Source organism: Olea europaea, unplaced genomic scaffold (genome assembly GCF_002742605.1).
Source record: "Olea europaea var. sylvestris unplaced genomic scaffold, O_europaea_v1 scaffold3106, whole genome shotgun sequence".
Lineage (NCBI taxonomy): Eukaryota > Viridiplantae > Streptophyta > Magnoliopsida > Lamiales > Oleaceae > Olea > Olea europaea.
This window is the reverse complement of record NW_019249811.1, coordinates 16,206-39,185: the sequence shown is the minus strand read 5'-3', so window position 1 is coordinate 39,185 and position 22,980 is coordinate 16,206. Positions and strand designations below refer to the sequence as shown.

General features: G+C 34.0%; 2 protein-coding genes and 1 pseudogene across 2 annotated transcripts; 1 reads left to right on the top strand and 2 right to left on the bottom strand.

Moving 5' to 3' along the window:
- Positions 1–1,940: 1,940 nt before the first annotated feature.
- LOC111385186 lies at positions 1,941–3,614 on the bottom strand. Its single transcript, XM_023009558.1, has 4 exons — positions 2,792–3,614; positions 2,573–2,728; positions 2,053–2,178; positions 1,941–1,999 (listed from the first exon to the last, which is right to left on the bottom strand). Exons 1-4 carry the CDS (start codon positions 3,612–3,614, stop codon positions 1,941–1,943), a joined length of 1,164 nt encoding a protein of 387 aa, XP_022865326.1.
- A 2,439-nt stretch (positions 3,615–6,053) lies between these two features.
- LOC111385185 lies at positions 6,054–9,888 on the bottom strand (annotated as a pseudogene).
- A 2,597-nt stretch (positions 9,889–12,485) lies between these two features.
- Positions 12,486–13,217, top strand: LOC111385184. Its single transcript, XM_023009557.1, has 3 exons — positions 12,486–12,652; positions 12,746–12,895; positions 13,037–13,217. The coding sequence occupies exons 1-3, from the start codon at positions 12,486–12,488 to the stop codon at positions 13,215–13,217; spliced, it is 498 nt and encodes a 165-aa protein (XP_022865325.1).
- The last annotated feature ends 9,763 nt before the right edge of the window (positions 13,218–22,980 follow it).

Here is a 22,980-nt window from a genome sequence, read left to right as displayed (position 1 = left end):
TTTAATCCCGCCCTCGCGCACAGTATCAAATAATTTCAATTATTGCACTTTGATCCCTGAACTTTCATCTTCTCTCTTCTAGGCTTATTTTCTTGTTTTCCTTCTTCCAACACTTTGAGTCTTCCATCAATTGACCTTCAAATCTTTCACTCATTCGTTTCGCCTTCCAGTTCAACTTTTGGATAATTACGTTTTAGTCCTTCAACTTTTGATTTCTTTCACTTTGTCATTTTTTGCTCTTTTCTTCTAATTTATGCCATCATCATCCATTTGCAATCTAAATCAAAATATAAGGGTACTCTGTACATTTAGACGTTAATTAATAACAAAAGCATAAGATAAAGGAATGAAAAATATCACATTTTACATTCCTGTCAAATTCTCCCACACTTAGCTTTTGCTCGTCCTCGAGTAAACTCAAATTTTATTTTTTCCAAAAATACCAAAATTGTAATGCAATTAAATTGAACAATCAAACTCTTTAAGACACATAACACATCGTGAACAAGCATGCACACACAACTCATAATCAAATAGCAAGCGCTTTTATATGAAAATGGAGTAAACCAAACTTGTAAACCCTCATGGAATATAAGCATTCAACTCTCATGTGTTTAATGGGTAAGCGTTTTTCTCAAGTTCATTCCAATGAACATGATCTACCATATGGCGCATATCTTCTCATTCTCTACCAATTAGATCACATGCATTACACAAATCATAAGGTCTTTTCTATAGATTGTAACGTGGCTTAGGGTCCAGGTGGGAATTATTTGGGTAAGTGACACAAAAGCCATTGAACTAGTGGAGTAAAGATGAATTAACTCAGCTCAAACGTATACATAAAAAGTGTAAGATCAATCTCTCCACTCACAACTTCTTTACGCCTATTTCACGCAACCCAATCCCTTCTTGTAATATATACGGAGGAATCATGAACATAAAATAATTTTGTAACATTGAAAGCTATTTCCTCCATCACTTTTTTCTCTTTCATCTTTTTCATCAATTTTTTCTTCTTTTTTCGATTTTTTTAACTCAAAATATTGCACTAATATTGTAATTTATGAATTGTAATTGAGAACATGTTCCATTCCACCATCATAATCTTACCAAAATTTTAGACACCCCCCATTATTTCTTTCGCCCTCCCATGTATCAAAATGAAGAACAATACCTCACTAGCTCTATGGCTTGGGTAAAGATATTATTTTTTTGGATTTAAAGCTTGTAATGTAGGTTTACAAAAGGAAAAGGCTATAAGGCTCAAAAGGCTCAACAAAAGGTAAAATTAGTTGCTAGGTAGGCTATTTCGCAAAGATGGCTAACTTATGCAACAAAGATAGCATTAATCATGTTCATGCATGCATGTATCAATATGGCCTCGAAGAGAATCAAGGCAAGTTCTAGAGAAACAAGTCCATGAAAGAATATCGCTCATGAAAGAAAAATAGTGAGACTGATATGGATGTGTTAGTCTAAAGGCTCAAAATCTCACCGACTTTTTGTCTACAAAATTTAGTTACTACCATCCTCAAAGAAAATAACTTAACTAATTAACTCTAAGTTGTGAGATAATCCGTTCAATCATGTTATGAGTTCTTTAGAAGTTTAAATGAATCTAGCAAATAGCGCACACAACTAAAATCATTCAAAACCACTTTGTTTTCTTCTCTTATATTGAAGTTTGATCAAAAAGTCAAAAATAAACACAAAAATATGAACTGAAAATTTTAGACTCAACCTAAATTCCCTCCCCCACACTTAAAACTTACATTCTCTCCAATGTAAGGTAAAATGCAAAGAAAAGGAAACATCAACCAAACATATGAATGTAAAAAGATAAAAATAAAAAGATAACGGAACGAATTCTCCTTTGGTCGCCTCCCAAGCGGCGCCTTTGTTTATTTTCTTTGGCTAGACTTTTATTGCTTCCTTCTTCAACCAGCATCAATTGGATTTCCAAGGCCCCATGTTCTCACCTCCTCCATTTGGAAACCTGCATAGAAATATCTCTTGTTAGAAATTGACAAAACACTATGCAAACTTTACCTGACTTTAGAGAAGCATTCAATGCTACAATGGTTTCCTGTAAGGCAATATTCGAAGGTAACTCTTGATCCACCTCCTTCATATGCTTATCAATGGCAACTTTCACTGCATTATTTTCATCAGTTTCTAAAATTTTCTATTCTAAATTATCAATCACTTTAATAGAGTAAACAGGATTTTCATCATTAGGTCATTTTGTGGAATCATATGAATTTAGCAATTTTATCATTAAATTTCATAGTAAGTGTGCAATCATGAACATCTATCTTAGTTTCGGATGTCTTTAAGAATGGTCTTCCTAGCAAGATGGGGGGTAGTTTGATCATAAGAATATCCTCAATTAAACCCTTAGGACAGGCATTAGAGTTGTCAGCTAGTTGGATCACAACACCGTTTCATTTAAAGGTCCATGTTTCAAAGAAGCGTATATAGAATATGGCATGACATTAATAGAAGCTTCTGAATCTATCATGGCTTTTTCAAAGTAGTGTCGCCATCGTACAAGGGATAGTAAACATACCTGGGTACAGGCACTTCTTGGGGATTTTTCTTTGAATAATTGCGGAGACATTCTTCCTAATGTTTACCTTTTCACATCCCTTGAGTTTTTGCTTCCTCTTACTCTTGAACAAATGTTTCAAAAATTTAGCATAACGAGGTATTTGTTTAATAACATCTATAAGTTGAATATTTATCTCGCATCTACGAAAAGTATCATAAAGCTCATGATCTCATTCACCTTTCCTATATCCTTCTAAATCATGAGGCAAAGGGGGTATCAGTTTATAATTAGAAAGAGGCGAAAACTTACACTTAGGCATGTTATTGTCATTGGGAACATCCGTGTTTGCAATGCCATCTTTCTCCTTTTGTTGCTCCGATGATGTAGGGACTATTTTTACTCGAATCTCAACCTTTTTACCATTTTTCAGGGTGATTGCACATGCATTTTCTCTTGGATTGACCATTGTTTGAGAGGGTAATTTTCCTGAACCTTGTGCTTCTAGCTTGTTGATTGCGATTGCCATTTGACCCATTTGATTCTCCAAACTTTTAATATTTACCCTTGCCTCTTGTTGGAATTGTTTTGTTTCCTGTTGAAATTGTAAAGTGTTAGTGGCCAAAGACTTAACAATATCCTCTAGAGACATAACGAAAATTGAAGTTTGGTCTTGTTGTTGTCTAGGAAGATATGGCTGCCTATATTGCTGAAAGTTGGGTTGATTCACTTGTTTTTCCCCATAGCTAAGATTAGGATGATCCCTCCATCTTGATTTATAGGTGTTAGAGTAAGGGTTATAATTCCTTTGTGGTTGTCCAGGAAAGCTGCCTACTGCATTAACTTGTTCATCTTTTTGAAGAGTTGGGCACATGTCAATTGAATGTCCTACCACTGAACAAATACCATATGCCTTCATCGTTTGTATATTACCTGTAGCCATTTGATGAACAAGAGAAGTTAGTCTCGTAAGTTGTTGTTCAAGAGATAAAAAATCTACCTCATTAACATGCCTAAAAAGAGTGTCGAGTCTAGTGCCAAATTGTTGAGAGTTGGCTGCCATGTTTGCAATCAAATTCCTAGTGCCCTTGGGAGTCTTATCTACCAAAACTCCTCCACTTACATATCATACTCCTATCTGTGGGTAAAAGCCCTTCATGAAAATAATGGACAATTTGAAATGCTTCTAGTATTCATATAAGGATTCCCTAGTGTCCTGTATTACGCCACAATTGCTTTTCGGATGTTTTTTGCCCTTGAAGCTGAAAAATATTTTTCGAAGAACATACTCTTCATTTCCTCCCATGTTGTGACACTTCCAGATGGCAAATAGTAGAGCCAGTCCTTAGCTGAATCCTTTAAAGAGAATGGAAAGGCTCTCGGTTTAATTTGCTCATCAGTTACTCCTGTAGGTTTCATGCTTGTGCAACCCGCGTGGAATTCCTTTAAATGTTTATAGGGATCTTCACCTACAAGACCATGAAAGGTGGGCAAAAGATGTATTAGTCCAGACTTCAATTCAAAAGTAGTGGCAACATCTAAAGTAGGAAAAGTGATGCAAAGAGGTTGTTGGTTCAAATTTGGAGCTGCAAGCTCCTTCAAAGTTTGATGTCCAGCCATGTGTCCCTTGAAATTTCATTGAATACCACTCCTTAACATGGGCAAAGTTTTTTTCTAATTCTGGATTGTACTGCAAATCAATTTGGCCAGAGGATCGAGTTATGGGCATAACAATTAAGGAAGCTAATAAAAAAAATAAACTAGACTAAACAAAATAAACAAAAAAGAAAAGGATTTAAAAAAAAAACTAAGTGAACAAACAAAAAGCACAAAAATAAACTAAATCACTCCCTGGCAGCGGCGCCAAAATTTGTTACGTGCTGTCATAGGCACTTCAAATTAAAACCTATACTCCTCAAAACAAATGTAGTAGTGGAAGTAAGGGTCCATTCTACGAAGAGTGTTTAGTCTATCTTTTATGCTAAATTAACTAAAAATCTGATTTTTGGTTTTGAAACAAATAATTTTTAAAAATAGCAATTAACGTAAACGCAAATTATCGAATTAAATGAAATCAATAGAACGAACCTTGGTCTAAGTCAACATCCACCATTGGAGATTTACAATTGGTCATTGATCCACAAATAATTAATTCATACTTCTAGTATTCATCGTTGGAAAATAATTTCTCATTTGAAACAATTTCTTATTTCTCCTTACTTTTAATTAAGTACATCACAAGCAATCTAATTAATTCTCATTACCAAACAATAGTAGACAAGCGTTAGAATTTAATTTAATAATGACTTTCCGAATTAAAGAAATAAATGAACTAGATAACACAAGCCAAGCGTTTGCATTTAGCCTAGATAAATATTCTTCCTAAAATTTAATAATTTTCCAAAGCAGCAAATTACTAATCCTAATTGCTTCGCAAGTTAAATTAATCAAACAATTACGGATTTGATATTTAACTTAGCTATAGATTGAAACACATGATAAACTAATGGATCTTATTAGTGATTAAACATAACAATCATGAAAAATTAAGTATAGAAGAATATTCAATACTGAAAATATAAACTAAACAATGAAAATTAGGTGGATCTCACAATTGAAAATGATTTCAAGGCTTCAATATCCTTTGACCAAAAGAGAAATCAATTCTGAGAGCAAAAATAGAGTAGAAGGGAATGGGGGCGTTCTTTGCCTCCAAGAATATGTAGAATATAAGATCTTTAGGTCAAAAAGGAGGTTCCCTTCGTTCTGGTGTCTTTAGGTATATATATGATGTCAAAAATATTGTTTCCATGTAAAATTTCATCAAAATAAAGAAACTGGCCCATCATAGAAATTTTGGCCCGTGCTCGCCCACCTCCTTGTTATTTTGCTCTTGGTAAGCAAGAATGAGGTCTCATGCGCGAGCCACTATAAGCCCGCGCTCGCACACAGTATAAAATAATTTCAATTGTTACACTTTGATTCCTGAATTTTTATCTTCTCTTTTCTTGGCTTCTTTTCTAGTTTTCCTTCTTCTAACACTTTGAGTCTTCCATAAATTGACCTTCAAATCTTTCACTCGTTCGTTTTGCCTTCCGGTTCAACTTTTGGATAATTGTATTTTAGTCCTTCAACTTTTGATTTCTTTTACTTTAGTCATTTTTCGCTCTTTTCTTCTGATTTATGCCATCATCATCCATTTGCAACCTAAATCAAAATATAAGGGTACTCAGCACATTTAGGCGTTAATTAATCACCAAAGCATGAGGTAAAGGAATGAAAAATATGACATTTTACATTCCTATCACTCTACCACACTGCCTCCATATCTTACTTTCCAAATTCTCATCGAATAATTTTGTCAAAGCATAAACTATGAAATTTGCCTAAACACTTCCATTTTCCAATAGGAACTCGCACTAGTAAATATTATTCCAAACATATCAATTACTACCAATAAAAAAGGTGAACTTTGTATTCTTCTTTGACAAGTGATGTTGTGCTAATTTTCCTTCATAAAAAGAGTGCCAACCGTACTATTTTGTCTGTTAGGCAAAAATGCCATTTATCTGTGACAATGCAATCAGCAGAAATGACAAGGGCCTAATCAGAGCCAAAATAAAGGTTTGTTTAAAAATCAATAGTCTGTTGTAATTTCAAGCACCTCATCTGTTCCTTAGTATTCTCAGATGTTTTAGCCCTCTTTTTGTAAAGGAAAAATAGTGCCATTTTCGAAATCACAAATAATAAATATCTTGAAAATAGACAAATTAACATGATTTATAATGAATACTGACAAAACAGATCATGAGATGAACTAAGAACACACCTGAGTATATTACCATCAAAGCTCAGAATTTAAGTGCTGCAACGCTATCATTTAGCAAGTTTTAGCCTCTTGTGCACATTTAAGGCTCTAGATATAAGAGAAGAATGATCCTTAAGTGCGTTCCATTTTCCACTTGCATAAGTCTTCAGTTGTTAAGATGCATAAGTCTTCAGTTGTTAAGATGAATCCATTGGCTGCTCTTTCTGGTAAAGAAGTCTCGCAATCAGACCAGTTGCCAGTACTCAGCACAAACATCGCACAACTTTTTCCTCAAGTCTTACATTGTATCATGATGCTCAGTAAGTAATTTTGTTTGCAGGAACTAAAAATAAATCAGTCTTCTACATATATCTTTACATAATTTGGGACTCAATGGAACCTAGTTGTACTTCTCACCATCAATTGAAAAGTTTTTTGATTCTTCTTTAAAAAGCCTTAATAAGCTAATATATCCAATGCTGATGCTCCACAAATTTATATTGTTTGAACAAAAATTGTCTGCTGTAATTTCAAGCACCTCATCCGTACCTTGGCGTTCTCAGATGTTTTAGCCCTCTTATTGTAAAGGAAAAATACTGACATTTCGAAAATCACAAATAATAAATATCTTCAAAAATAGACAAATTACCATGATTTATAACGTATATAGACAAAACAGAGAATGAGATGAACTAAGAACACACCTGAGTAGATTACCATCAAAGCTCAGAATTTTAGTGCTGCAGCACTATCGTTTAGCAAGTTTTAGCCTCAAGTGCTCACTTAAGGCCCCAGATATAGGAGAAGAAGGATCCTTAAGTGTGTTTCATTTTCCACTTGCATAAGTCTTCAGCTGTCAATCACGCAACTTTTTCCTCGAGTCTTGCATTGAATCATGACGCTCAATTAGTATTTTTGTTTGCTGTAACTAGAATAAACCGATCTTCTACATATATCTTTACATAATTTGGGACTCAATGGAACCTAGTCGTACTTCTCACCACCAATTGAAAAGTTTTCTGATTCTTGTTCTTTAAAAAGTCTCAATAAGCTAATATATCCAATGCCGGTGCTCCACAAATTTATATGTTTGAAATATTACTTCAAAGTTAATCCAACTTTGAGGTTCCCTCGGTATATAACCCCAGTTCCTCTCCTATGTTTGTTGTTGAACCATCAAGTTCTTCAAAGGTAATGGAACATCTAAAGTAACAAGTTTTCCACTATCATTGAGGTCATACCTACTGAAAGGTTGCACCAGTAGAGCAAAGTATTTGAGAAGTGAATTTAAACAAATTTAAGAGTATGCTTCCTTTAACTAAATTCCCTTCAAATTTCCCTTCCAAACCTCCAACTATAGATCCATCCCAAGAACACACAAGGGATTTCTCGCAACCAGCTAATGGTGTAGGAAGCTTTCTCAAACAATGACCTTTTATTAAAACTACAGAAAATGTCCACAGCCTACAGCAAAATACAGCACCAATTTCATCCAGGGAGTCAGAGAAGAATGAAAAGGAGGACCAACATGAATGGGGCCTTTGGGTCCAGGCAAAATAGAACAATAAGGAAGCAGAACCATGTATGTGATAATGTCATAGTCCCGAGAAATAGACTATCTAAACTTGCAATGTAAGATATTGACCAAAAATAATAATAATATTAATAAGATATCAAAGTTGCCCCCTCATCAGTAACAACACAACTTGATGTTAGACATTCCAGGATACACTGGAGACTAAATGCATGATTGGCAAATTCTTGCAATTCTCCTTTAAATCTGGTTCCCTCTAGTGTACTTGGATCCCTGCAAAGATTTACAATGCAAGTATTATCGAGTTTTCCTAATTCGTACAATGTGATGGTGTGAGATTTAAGACCTGCAAGAGATGTTCAAAAACAAAATAAGTGAACCCAGCAACAGAATAACGTCACAATCATATATAGGTTGATGCAATAATAGCTATATTGAAACTAATTACAACTAGAACTTTTGTAAATACCAGATAGAACATCTTTGTCACTACTATAGTAGAACAAAAATTAAAATAGTATATCAATTCTGAGAATAATAGAGAAACTGACACTGACAATAGATAAAGTTGTTTAAGTGTACATAAAGTGCACAAGTGAAGAGAAACTTCAACCCCACCGCAACCCACCAAGAAATAATAAATAAAACACTTCAGGGAAGATACAAATGAAACAGGAAAAAAATCCACGAATGTTCAGCTCTGATTATTTTCTTGTTCTCTTCATTATATTCAAATATTTACATTCTAGTACAGATAATCGTTTCTCAACATTTTACACTTCAATCTTCTAGATGCGTCTCCTTAACCGTATCAATTAAATTAACTTCATTTTTATTCCATCTTGAATTCCTCAAACCAATCAGCCTCCAAGAAAACATATCAGGAAACATGAAATAAATTGAATTTTCATGCATGTTTTTAAATTAGGCATTGTAGCATGATACTATGAAGATATAGATTTATGCAGAAGACATAATATGAATTCTACAACAACCTAATACTCTTGCTTAGTGCCAAGCCTTGAGCAAAGCCCAGTGTGAATAAGGGCTTCAAATTTTCTCAGTTGATCCCACTAAACAAAGTTCTAAGAATTACTGTCCATCTAATTTGTCTAATGATAGTTAAATAGCCTAGTATTTCTTATTTTTTAAAGTTCCCTTGATTGGTACCCTAAAGTAGATCATGAGACATTGGCCATTGCAAATTTTACACCCTTTACATATAAAATTGAGATGAAGAGTGTATCTAAATGTGCAAGACTTGACACTTTCAAGAAATAAGAGAACATAAAAAATAGAAAACACCAAAAAGGGGGGGGGATAGAAAAAAGGTCAATATCTGGTGAAACAAATCCCATCATAACATAAGACGTATTAACATCAACAACAAAAGCAACAAGAGCATAATCAACAGTGGACTATAGTTTTCTGTCCACAAGATGTCTCCTTGTTGACAGCGCCACCATCAGTGGACAGATTGGTGGAGCCCATACTAGCAAGGGAAATTCATTATTCATCACTAAGAAGACTTCTAGGGGGGGGGATAGAAAAAAGGTCAATATCTGGTGAAACAAATCCCATCATAACATAAGACGTATTAACATCAACAACAAAAGCAACAAGAGCATAATCAACAGTGGACTATAGTTTTCTGTCCACAAGATGTCTCCTTGTTGACAGCGCCACCATCAGTGGACAGATTGGTGGAGCCCATACTAGCAAGGGAAATTCATTATTCATCACTAAGAAGACTTCTAGGACTACTAGGTACATTCAATTCTTGAAGAATAGATGTAGGGTGCTAGGGTCTATTACTTTTACTACTCATCATAGTCGACAAGCAAAGGATGCAGTAGCTTACAACTGAGAGAGATCAGCCTGCAATGTTGTTTCCAATTCAGCAACAGTAGAATTCTCACTTGATTCTACAAATACAGCATAAAACAACTTGGAAATGGGATTGATAACATTACAATTCAACTTTATATGCCTCATTCCTCACTGTGATCTTCATATAGCTGCTCCTAGTTCGAAACAAATCCTTCCAGTCTAGAAATTGAAATAATGTTGATATAAAAATTTTAAATCACAGAGACACGTGGACTGAAATCAGATAAGTGGTTGATAATAACTGGATTGATGGTCAAAACTCAATCAAGTCCAATATCTGAACATCGTAACTTTTAAAAAAAAGAAGTGTCTCCAGGTCAGTCTTATCTTGTTATATACAATCGATTGAGTGTTGTTTAGGAAGATTATCTGAAGTAAAAAATGATTTTTTTTTAAGAATGTGAGATTATAGAATCAGGAAGATTATCTGAAGTGTTCACATACAAATTTATTTTATCGAGAAAATGTGAGATTGAAAACGAGTTTGTGAAAATATAATTTTAAGAAAAGCTGTGCCAAAAAAACCGGGAATATTATAAAGACAAAAACATGAAAATGCTTTAAATTGCTATCATAAAAGATATTACATCTAGCACTTTGAGTTGAACTTATTTCATGACAGAAAAATGTTGCATTTTTCTATCAGAAGTGTATGATATCGAACAAATAATATAATGGATCTTTGAGTCCGGATTATCATTCCTACGAGGATTACACTTTAGCACTTAATCTAATTTTTTAACTACTATTTGACAAACTAAACAAAGATTTGTATTTTGTGATTTTTAATCTAAATACGTAAAAATATGTCGATGCATACAAAAATTGATTTAGAAGTTAAATAATGAACAAATATTAGGGAAGAGCAACTTCAACTATTGATCATCTTTAAGTCTTAATCAAGATTCAAAATCTAATGTGGAAGTATGAGGATGTGTATTGACTATTGGGAATTGAACCGTTTGACCATTAAGAATAAGTATACTCTCTTGAGAATCGAGGATTTGTTTGATCAATTGAATCGGGTTAAGGTATTATCCAAGATCGATTTACGGTATGGATATCATCAATTGAAAGTTAAGGCGAGTGATATACCTAAGACAACTTTCAGAACTCATTATGGACATTACGAGTTTATAATTATGCCGTTCGGGTAGACAAATGCTCTAGCAGCGTTCATGGATCTAATGAATCGTATATTTCATCAGTATTTGGATCAATTTGTCATAGTTTTCATTGATGACATTTTGACATACTTCAAGAGTAAAGATCAACATGAGGAATATCTTTGAATGGCGCTAGAAATATTGCACAATCAAAAGTTGTATGCCAAATTTAAAAAGTGTGAATTTTGGCTTGAGCAAGTTGGATTCTTCAATCATGTAGTTACTACCCAAAGAATTGAAGTAGATCTAGTAAAAGTGGAAGCAGTAACTAATTGGAAGGCACTGACTAATGCGGGTGAAATTTGAAGTTTTCTAGGATTGGCTAGGTACTATCGGAGATTTATAGAAGGATTATCCACAATAGCTGGCCTAAGACATAATTGATAAGGAAAGGAGTATAGTTTCAATGGACAGATAAATGAGAAAAATTTTCAGGAGCTAAAACAATGATTGGTTAAAGCACCTAGGATTTGTTATATATAGTGATGCATCCAAACAAAGTTTGAGATGTGTACTAATGTAACATGGAAAAGTGATTGTCTCTGCATCAAGGCAATTAAAACATCATGAGCAGAACTAGGCATGATCTAGAACTTACAGCGGTAGATTAAAGATATGGCCCCTTTACTTATATGGAGGAAAGTGCGACATTTACATGGATTATAAGAGTCTCAATTTATTTCTTTAAATAGAAGGAATTGAATATGAGACAAAGACGATGATTGGAGCTAGTAAATGATTATGATTGCACTATTCATTACCATCCTGGTAAGGCTAATTTGTTGTCGTGCTCTAAGTAGGAAGTCGATGTGATAGCTGGCATCATTACCTACTACTCAGATAGAGTTAATTAAAGACTTGAAAATTTTGCAAATTGAAGGGATTACCACACAAGAACAAGTTACTACTTGTTAAGCAACTTTGATGGTTCGACCCACTCTTAGAGATCGGATCATAGAAGTACAAAGTAAAGACCTATTCTTGCAGAAGATCAAGAACAAAATTGGTACTGATAAGAGAAAGGATTTTGGAACAACTTCGAATTGGGCACTGATATTTAAAGGAAGAATTTGCGTAGATAAGGATGACGTTTTGAGGAAAGAGATATTAGAGAAGCTTATTCCACCCCATATACCGTACATCATGGTGGTAAAAAAATGTATCGAGACCTTCAAGATACATTTTGATGGAGGAATATGAAAAGAAGTATAGACTTATTTGTGGCAAAATGCACAGTGTGTCAATAAGTTAAATCGGAACATCAAAGACTGGTAGGGTTTTAAATCCATTGGATATACTTGAATTGAAGTGGGAGAATATCGCAATGCTATATGGGTAATAGTGGATCGTCTAACAAAGTCCGCTCATTTTCTTTCGGTAAAAATGACATTTAGGTCAGCTAGCGTAGTTGTACCTTAGAGAGATTGTAAGATTGCATAGTGTCCCCGTAACTATTGTGTCCAATAGAGATCCAAATTTATGTCAAAGTTTTGGAAGAGATTTCAAGAAGCTATTGGAATGAAATTGAATTTCAATATGGCGTATCACCCTCAATCCAATGGTCAGTTTGAAAGGACCATTCAAACTTTAAAAGATATGCTAAGGGCTTGTGTTCTAGATCTAGGTGGAAATTGGGAATCATATCTACCTTTGGTGGAATTTGCATATATTAACAGTTTTCAGACGACTATTGGACTAGCACCGTATGAAGCTCTATATGGTAGAAGATACAGATCGCCTGTTCATTGGGATGAAATCAGAGAAAAGTGAGTTTTAGAACAAAAAATCATTAAAAGGATTGTGGAAGCCATTGATAAGATCCGTACTAGGATAAAGGTCACACAAGATAGACAAAATAGTTATGCAGGTACCAGAAGAAAAGACCTAGAATTTGAAGTTGAAGAGAAAGTTTTTCTAAAAGTGGCACCAATAAAGGGTGTACTTAGGTTTGGTAAGAAAGGCAAACTACGACCTTGTTATATCGAACCTTTTGAAATATTTGCTAGGGTCGAAAATGTGGTTTATTGATTAGCTTTGCCTCCTGAGCTATTAGCAGTTCATAACGTGTTTCATATATCGATGATCAGGAAATACATGCATGATCTTGATCGCGGGGTCAATTATCAATCTCTACAAGTACAGAAAGCTTTATCTTATAAGGAATTATTGATTAAAATACTGGATCAAAAAGTACATAAATTATGGGACAAGGAGATTCCACTAGTCAAAGTACAATTGAATAATCATGGAATAGAAGAAGCTAATTGAGAAGGAAAAGAAGAAATTAAAGACAAATATCCGACACTCTCTAGAGGCCAATCCATAAGAAAAATTTCGAGGACGAAATTTTGTTTAAGGTGTAAGGGATGTAGAAGCCTGAAAAATAAGATGAAATTTGGCTCATATTACTATGTGATGATCTAGTACCACGAACCTAGCCATAGACGAGTTTATGCTCGACCCACATAAGAATGAAAGCCCAATACTAGTCAAATGTGTCTTCAATAAATTTATTTACAATTTTATGGTGGTTCAACATGTTGAGTCCGACCACCATCCATGTTTTTAAAAAATATATATATTTGAAAAAGTTATGACGGATTCAATGTCTCCCACGGTTTGTACCCTACAATTAAAATTTAGATTTCGTACAGTAAAATTTCCAAGACAAGATTTGCTTACATGTTATTTTTTTTATAGGGACTAGATCATAAGTTTAAAAATAAGAAGTAAAAGAGATTTTATAGATTTTTACTTGGGGATTTATGTTGATATTTTCTTAACTTGTTAAGTGAATAAATTATTGTAGGGACCAAGGATAAAATTTATTTAATGACAATTCATTTCATCTTCCAAATAAAAAGACATTTTTTATATATAATATGGTTGAATGTTCAAAGCTAGTCAAACAAGTTTCAAAACTTGGTGGAATGGTCAAGACATTTAACAGCAAATTTAAATGCATGAAATGAAATGGCAAACTATCTTCAATTCTATTAATTGGTCAATGATAATTAAGATGGGAAACAGTAAATTAAAAAAAAAAAGTAATCAAAAGAAAACTAAACAATTCTTCAATTATTTTCTAAAATGTTCAATGAAGGGCTGTCCTTTCTAGACTTTTCTCCATTTCCTTCAAGTTAATTATATTCTTGGAATGAAACGTACAATTTAAATTCCAAACACACATACACACACGTATCACAGGTTTCAATGTACCAAAATAATGTTAAGATGAAACTTACAATTCACCAAATAAACTATTGAAAATTGTCTTTAATTGGGAAGCATGAATGCTACCATTTCTATACTTTTCATTTTCAAATTTAAGGCATGGAATGCAACCTAAACTCTTTAAAATGCTTTTAAATTTCTTCAATTTATTTGCTGCCCATGTTTTTTTCTAGAATTTAGGATTTATTTTTCATTCCTTCGAGTTATTCACAATACACTTTGAACAAGAAAAGCTTTCAAAAGTAAAGAAAGAAAAATATAAGGGAGGAGCAAATTTCTTAAGCTTCGGGTGCAGTCGGGAAACAAGATCCCACATCCAATTCAAAGTTTCAAACTAAGGTAGGTAGAGGTGCAAGTGCATATTTTGTTTTCAAATTATGATTTTTCGATAAAAGTTTGAATGAATTGGTACCTTCGGGTACGATGTTTCGGCACTACTATAGTTTGATTGAAATGGTACCTTCGGCTACAGTATTTCGATACTGCTATAGTTTGAATGATCATCTTTAGCTCTACGTGTTATGATAATGCTATAGAAAATCAAATTTTGGTGAAAATTCATCTACATGTGATGGTATGAATCTACAGTTCAAAATTTCTAATTTTAATAGCGAAATGCACCTATGATATCTATTGAGTTTTAAACTTATGGGTTAATCCCTTTCCTATAGATTGATTGATTTTGCTTGGAAGCACGGATGATGGTAGATAAAGATGCAATATGCCATGGAGAAGCTGGCGATTTAACGTCTTTAATTATATTATGAAAATGTTTACGTTTACTTTTAAATAGATTTCCATGGACGTCGTATGTGAACTATTCTATGAACACTTCTTTATGACTAAATTATGCTTTTCAAAAAGATACATGTTCTAGAAATTATCTTTCAAATCATAGTTATTAGCGATTTAAATGTTGTTGTTCCTTAAAAATTTCAGCTTCTACATTGACTTTAAAAATTTGTAACTCGATCATTACTTAGAATTTTTAGACACGATCAGTGTCGCTTGATAGTCTCATAGGTTAGCTATTGAATAAACTTGAAATCATGTCAATCCAATGTCGGTAGAATTTTATATGTCACTTAAAGTAAACTGCACTAGATAGTGTTGCTATTTTCCAGCTTTTGTCTTGACTTCAAAAATTCATAACTCAATCATTCTTGAAATTTCCGAATGAAACCAATTGGTCTTGATATTCTCATGGATTAGCTACTGAATAAATATAAAATCATGTGGTTTTGATGTGCATAGAATTTTATATGTCATTTTAAGTAAACTGCACTAGTTTACCATCCAACCAAGTTGCTGCGGGGTTTTGAAAAATATTTTAATAACCCATATGTTGACGATGGAAGTTGATTTTTAGATATATCATATTATAAGGGGCTTCATACCTTATATTAAAATTTCATGAAGTTTCGGAGTTGATAGCTATGAAAACGAATTTATTTGATAATTGCTGATCGAAATGGAATGTACAACAACAATATTGTTTTTTTTTTCATTTCCTGCATTTAATGTTCACATCAGCAATAGATATATATGCATGAAAATCATTCTAAAGATATTCTTTTCATTGTTTCTTTTAGTATTAAGTTGTGTTGGAAAAACAAAAGGATAAATATAAATTCCTAAATTAAATCTTTATGCTTTTCGCTAAAAGTATAGTTAATTAAAATAAATTGTTATATAAATTTTAAGGCTTGTCTAAGGTACAATCGTTCGTGTGAAGCTTAGGTCCGTATGGATTGAGGTATGATGGTCGGACTTGTGTTGCGTGTTGAACCACCATAAAATTGTAAATAAATTTATTTAAGACACATTTGACTAGTATTCGGCTTTCATTTTTATGTAGGTCGAGCATAAGACTCATCTATGGGATAGGCTCGTGGTGCTAGATCATCACATAACAATATGAGCCAAATTTCATTTTATTTTTTGAGCTTCTACAAGGCAATTAATTTTTTAAAATGAAAGTAGCAACACTTTTTTAAAATGAAAGTAGTTATAAGAAATAAATTCATAAATAACTTACACAAACCATAATGTTAGCATTTTTGTAGATCTGGAAAAATAGACAACAAAAATTGAAAAAATAAAGCATATTATATCAATCAGAACAAAAAATGTGAACAATGAAAAAGCAAACACCCCTAAATGTGAGAAATAGAAGAGAAGAGAGCAAAAAATGCAAAAATAAAAAGAAAAACAAATCTCAAGAGATTAATGGTCTTCATTGGCAGTGAACTGATTAATGGTGGTTGTCGACGGCATGGGCTTTTGACGATTCAAAAGAGAGAGAAGGGCAGTGAATTTAGGGTTAGTGAGTTTGAATAATAGATTGAGTTATATTTTTTGTTTTTGTTTCACTTTTTTTTTTAAAATTTAAAAGTTGAGTTATTAGATGTGACATTTCTTCAGTTTTTTATACAATTTTTCATAGAGTCAAATCTCATTTAATGAAGGACATGTAGGTTATTTAGATTATCTAGAAGGGCAAAAATATCAAAAGATGGCAATCTTGTAAAGAGTTTTAAAAAGTGACACTTTTTGAAAATGTGAAGCCAAAAATCTTCATGTAGTGCAATTTCCTCTAGAAAATTATATTACTCTAGAGATAGTCTTTGTCTGAGATTTACAAAATTTATTGTCTTTATTTTCCTTGAAATTCAACTTGAAATGAATAATAAATTATTTTGAACGCATCATATCATCTCATATGATATTTTTTTGCCAATATTGTAAAATGGACAAAGGAAAATTATTAGCTTTCATCTTCTAATTTATAATTATACTCAATAAACAAAATTTAAAAGAAAAAAGGAAGTAAAATAATTTTTTTTTCATCTTGAAACTAATTACTTATCCATTTAATTCAAAGTTATTAACTTTATATTACTTTGTAACATAAAATTTCCAAGAATGCATGAATAATTTCCTTGGTTCCTATCGTGGTTGGTAAGTAAAAATGTAACATAATGTAATACATAAGTGTGATTTGTTACTTTCAATTACAGGTATTTCGGCATTCAGCTGTTGAAAATGATATAGTTGTAAAATTTTCTATTCCTCTCCAAAAGGTGCTATTTATTATCCTTCAGTTTAACATAGTGTGCAAGATATAACTTGGAAAAAGTGTAAAAATATTACAAATATTTATTATGTATATTTTATGCACATTTGACATTTTATTGGCTTTGTTTCATTGAACAAATAGTGGAAGGTGTGAATGTCTTTATAATACTCGTTATAGTTTGATATCTAGGAATCAAATATGCTTGTCTTTAATAAAGATGTAGGAATCAAATGCATCTTTAACTTTATAATAATTGTTGGACACGAGTAGTTTACATAGTCGATGGATCTATATTTAGTTTGTATTTATTTGATTTACTTGCTCAATGAAATCCTAGTCAGTCTTAATTGTACGAGTGTTAACGATTAGATAACACGTAGAGTTTTATCTCTCAAAGTAATGGAGTTTATAAATACAAAATTTCTAATGTTTTCTTCTTTATTTGTGTTACGGTTTGATAAAAATAATGGAGAGAAGAAAGTTAAGTTTCTTCGTCTTCTCCTATTTCATTATATAGAATAACAAGCGTCCACATTTTGGTAACTAGTACAAGAATGGAAACAAAATAAATTCTAGTTATAGTCTTGCTTAATTGACATGATTTATTTCCTTAACACTTACCCTCAAACATTTCGGTAACTAATGATGCTAACTGCATAGAAATATTCGATCATGTTGTAGAAGCCCGAGAATTAAAATGAAGTTAGGCTATTATTCTATAATGATCTAGCACCAATCATAAGTGGATCTTGGAAAATACCTTAGCTCCTTTCAGTTGATCTAACAGATCCTCGATTCTCGGGAGTGGGTACTTATTCTTGATGGTTAATCGATTTATCTCCCTATAATCGATGCACATCCTCATGCTTCCATCTTTCTTCTTTACAAACAACACCGGCGCACCCCATGGAGATACGCTTGGTCGTATGAAGCCCATATCTAGGAGTTCTTGCAACTGCTTCCTTAATTCTTGTAATTCCTTTGGGGCCATTCGGTATAGGGCCTTAGATACTAGTGCCGCCCCGGGAATTAGGTCTATGGTGAATTCCACTTGTCTATCAGGTGGAATATCAGATAGATCTTCTGGAAACACATCTACGAATTTCCTTACTACTGGTACATCTTCAACCCTTATTGTCTCTTGTTTCCCTCCTTAGATACTTACTAGATATCCTTGACATGTTTCTTTTCTCAACATCTTCTCAGCTTGTAAAGCCGATACTAGTCGAATAAGGGGTTTCATCTTCATTCCAAGAAACGAAAATGGTTCCTCTCCTGGTTTCTGAAATGATACTTCCATTTCCTTACATCGGATGGTGGCATAATTACAACCTAACCAATCTATGCCTAGTATTACATCAAAATCCTTCATTTCTATCATGTATTGGTTTTCCCTCAACTTCGATACTTACTGACTTGGCTATTCTATTAGTATTCAAAGGGTTGCTCAAAGGAATACTAACTTCTAATGTACCTTCCGACTTATCACAGGTAATACTAGATTTAGCCATAAAAGTTGTTGAAGCAAAGGAGTGTGTAGCTCTTGAATCGAACAATACATAAGTAGGTGTATTGGCTATCAGTAGAGTAGGCTATGACATTAGAGTTTTCCTATACATCCTGTTGAGTCAATGCAAAAACTCGTGCTTTCCCTTTCTGGTTCTGGTCGCTGTTATCATCCTTCTTCTGGGTATGTGTAGACAATCCCTAATGATATGTCCTGGCTTGTCACATCGAAAATAGACATTTTTCCCTTGTAAGCACTCACCACGATGTGTCCTTCCATATTTAGAATAGGGCGCAATAACCGGCACAATGTTTTTGTTAGCATTGACTCAGCCATTAGCTTTCTTGTTCTGCCACTTTTCTTTTCCCTTATCCTGGCCATTCCATTTCCTCTTTCCCATGTTACCATTGTCCGGTTGATTGAACAGTTGACCATGTTGTTCAGCGCTAGTCTTCTAGTACCAAATAGCATGAGCTCTTTCCAGCATTTCACAGTATGTGGTGAAGCGATGGGACACAAGTATCATGCTTATATCCGAGTTCAGCCCTTGTGAACCTTCGTACCTTCTTATCTTCTGTATCCACCAGATGTGGAGCATACCTTGAAAGTTGATCAAACTTTCTCTCATACTTAGTCAGGGACATAGTCTTTTGTTTGAGTTGGAGGAATTCACTTTCTTTGTGATCCCTCAAGGACTGGGGAAAGTACTTTGTCCATTACTTCTCCTTTTAATTGCTCCCAAGCCAATTTTGCTTGTTGCTCAGGGGTCCTTGTCCTTGACATTGAGTCCCACCAGTGACTTGCATCACCGAAGAACATGAACTCAGCATACTGGACCTTTTGAGCGTCCGTGCACCCTATCAATCAGAATATATGTAATACTCCGAAATTTTATGCTCGTTTAAATTTTCGTAGGATAGTGATTTAACTTTCAATATTCTTTTTGGCCATAAGGAAAAGGGGACACCACCTTTGTAGTGGTTAATGCTAGAGGTAGTTAATGAATATAGGCATGAAGTGCTAAATGTTGTGTGCGCATGAAGTGATTATTAGTTAGTAGAATCTTAAGTCAAGTTTGAATTTGAATGAAGTGGATTATTTTGTTAGGATTTCAATTGACCAAACGATTAAATTATTTTACAATCTACAATTTTTGAATATGTAAGTTGGATACAAGTTTAAATTTGGGATATGCTTTGCTAATAATGAAAGTTAGAGGGTAACTATTAATTGAAAAGATGAGAGACTTCCTTTGTAAATCTAGGATTTATGGCCACTTATTACCCTATAATCAACCCACTTGTCATCCATCATCATCATTCACTTAGACAATAGACTAAACATGTGTAGAAACAAGAAAAAAAATAGAGCTTATCCAAGGTAAGGCGGTGGGAGTGAAAAAAAAAGAAAAAAAAGAGACCATTATCCTTATATATATATATATATATATACACACACACACACACACATCCATATCCATTGCCATAGAGAAAATTACTTCACTTTGCAAAACATTTATACACAAATATAGAGAGGAAAAATCGAAAATAAGAAAGGAAAGGAGAAGGAAGTAAACCTAGCATTTCCAATTCATATCTCAATCGAAGATCTTCAAGTTTTACGGTAAGATACTTTCTATGCTTAAGGGGTATGATCTTCGAAGACCGGTGGTTTTTTGAAGACCGGGCGAAGAAGAGTTCCGTTTTGTGGGAACTGAGGTAAATACCTCGTCTGGTGTAGTGTCAACAACCCAGGTTGAAAGGATGTCGAGAAAGGAATTAGATCAAAGATTTCTAGTGTCGATGACCGATATTAAACAAGATAAGTTGTCAATTGAGGATGTTCCAATAGTTCGACACTATAAAGACGTTTTTCCAGAAGACCTTCTAGGTGTACCACCAGACAAACAAGTAGAGTTTACCATCGATTTGGTACCAGGAGCAACACCTATTTCAAAGGCTCCATATTGTATGGCACCGTTGGAACTACAAGAGCTGAAGGTACAGTTGAAGGAGCTTCTTCATAAGGGTTTCATTAGACCAAGTGTATCACCATGGGGTGCACCTGTGTTATTTGTGAAAAAGAAGGATGGAACAATGAGGCTGTGCATTGACTATCGAGAATTGAATTGCCTCACTATCAAAAATAAATATCCACTTCCAAGAATAGAAGATTTGTTTGACCAGCTTAAGGGAGCTACAGTATTTTCAAAGATCGATCTAAGATCAGGATATCACCAATTGAAAATTAAGTCAGATGATATCCCTAAGACGGCTTTTAGGACGCGTTATGGTCATTATGAATTTTTGGTGATGCCTTTTGGATTAACTAATGCCACGGCAGTATTTATGGATCTAATGAACAGAGTATTCCATGAATACTTAGACTAATTTGTTATAGTTTTCATTGATGATATCTTAATCTATTCGAAGAATAAGGAGGAACATGAGAAACATCTCATGATTGTCTTAGAAACCCTAAGAAAGGAGAAGCTTTATGCCAAATTCAAGAAATGTGAATTCTGGTTGAATAAAATAGTTTTTCTGGGGCATGTAATCACAGCACGAGGAATTGAAGTAGATCCAACTAAAGTGGAAGCAGTAAATAATTGGGTAAGACCAACCAATGTTAGAGAAATATGTAGTTTCTTGGGATTTGCTGGTTACTATAGAAGATTTATCGAGGGATTTTCTAAAATAGCAGGACCATTGACCCAATTGACTCGAAAAGGGATACAATTTCAATGGACAGAGAAATGTGAACAAAGCTTCCAAGAGCTGAAACGAAGATTAGTCACAGCTCCAGTGTTAACAATACCTGACGGACCAGAAGGATTCGTTATATATAACGATGCTTCAAAACAGGGCATAGGATGTGTTCTGATGCAAAAAGGAAAGGTGATAGCCTACGCTTCCAGACAATTGAAACAATATAAACAAAACTACCCAAGCCATGATCTAGAATTGGCTGTGGTAGTTCATGCCCTCAAAATATGGCGTCATTACTTGTATGGAAATAAGTGTGACATTTATACTGATCATAAGAGTTTGAAGTATTTTTTCACCCAAAAGTAATTAAATATGAGGCAGAAGAGATGGCTAGAGCTAGTAAAGGATTATGATTGTACTATCCATTACCATCTTGGTAAAGCTAATGTAGTAGCTGATGCTCTTAGCAGAAAGGCAGTTGGACAATTAGCGGTACAAATCACTATGCAGGACCAGTTGTTAAAGGATTTCAACAATTTACATCTAGAAGTAATTGTTCCACCAACCCAAACTAGTACCAGGATAGCGGCTCTAACGATTCGACCAACACTTAGAGATCGAATAAGAGCAGCACAGGATGACGACCCTTTCTTGCAAAAGATCAAATCCGAAGTTGGTACTAGCAAGCGAAAGGATTTTGAATTAGGTAGTGATAAAGCCTTACTCTTTAAGGGGAGGTTGTGTGTGCCGAAAGATGAGGGATTGAGGAAAGAAATTCTTGAAGAAGCACACTTAACTCCATATACTACCCATCCAGGAGGTACAAAAATGTATCGTGATCTAAGGAGCATGTTCTGGTGGAGAAATATGAAACGATGCATAGGTCTTTTTGTCAGGAGATGCATACCTTGTCAGCAAGTGAAAGCTGAACATCAAAGGCCATTTGGATTGTTGGAACCATTAATCACAATGGAAATGGGAGCATATAACTATGGATTTTGTCATGGGTTTTCCAAAATCAGCTAAGGGAAATGATGCTATGTGGGTTATAGTGGATCGGTTAACAAAGTCAGCTCATTTTCTACCTGTAAGAATGAATTTTAGTATGGATCAATACGCGCGATTATACATCAAAGAGGTCATCCGTTTGAATGGTATCCCAGCCTCAATTGTATCGGATGGAGATCCAAGATTTACCTCAAAATTTTGGAAAAGTTTGCAAGAGGCTAGGGAACCAAGTTAAACTTCAGCACAACCTTCCATCCACAAACTGATGGACAATCGGAGAGGACTATATAGACTTTAGAGGATATGCTGAGTGCATGCGTACTTGATTTAGGGGGCAGTTGGGAAAAATATGTGCCACTGGTAGAGTTTGCCTATAATAATAGCTACCAAGCTACGATAAAGATGGCACCTTACGAAGCCCTTTATGGCAGAAGATGTAGAGCTCCCCTTTATTGGGATGAAGTAGGTGAACGAAGAGTTCTAGGACCCGAAATA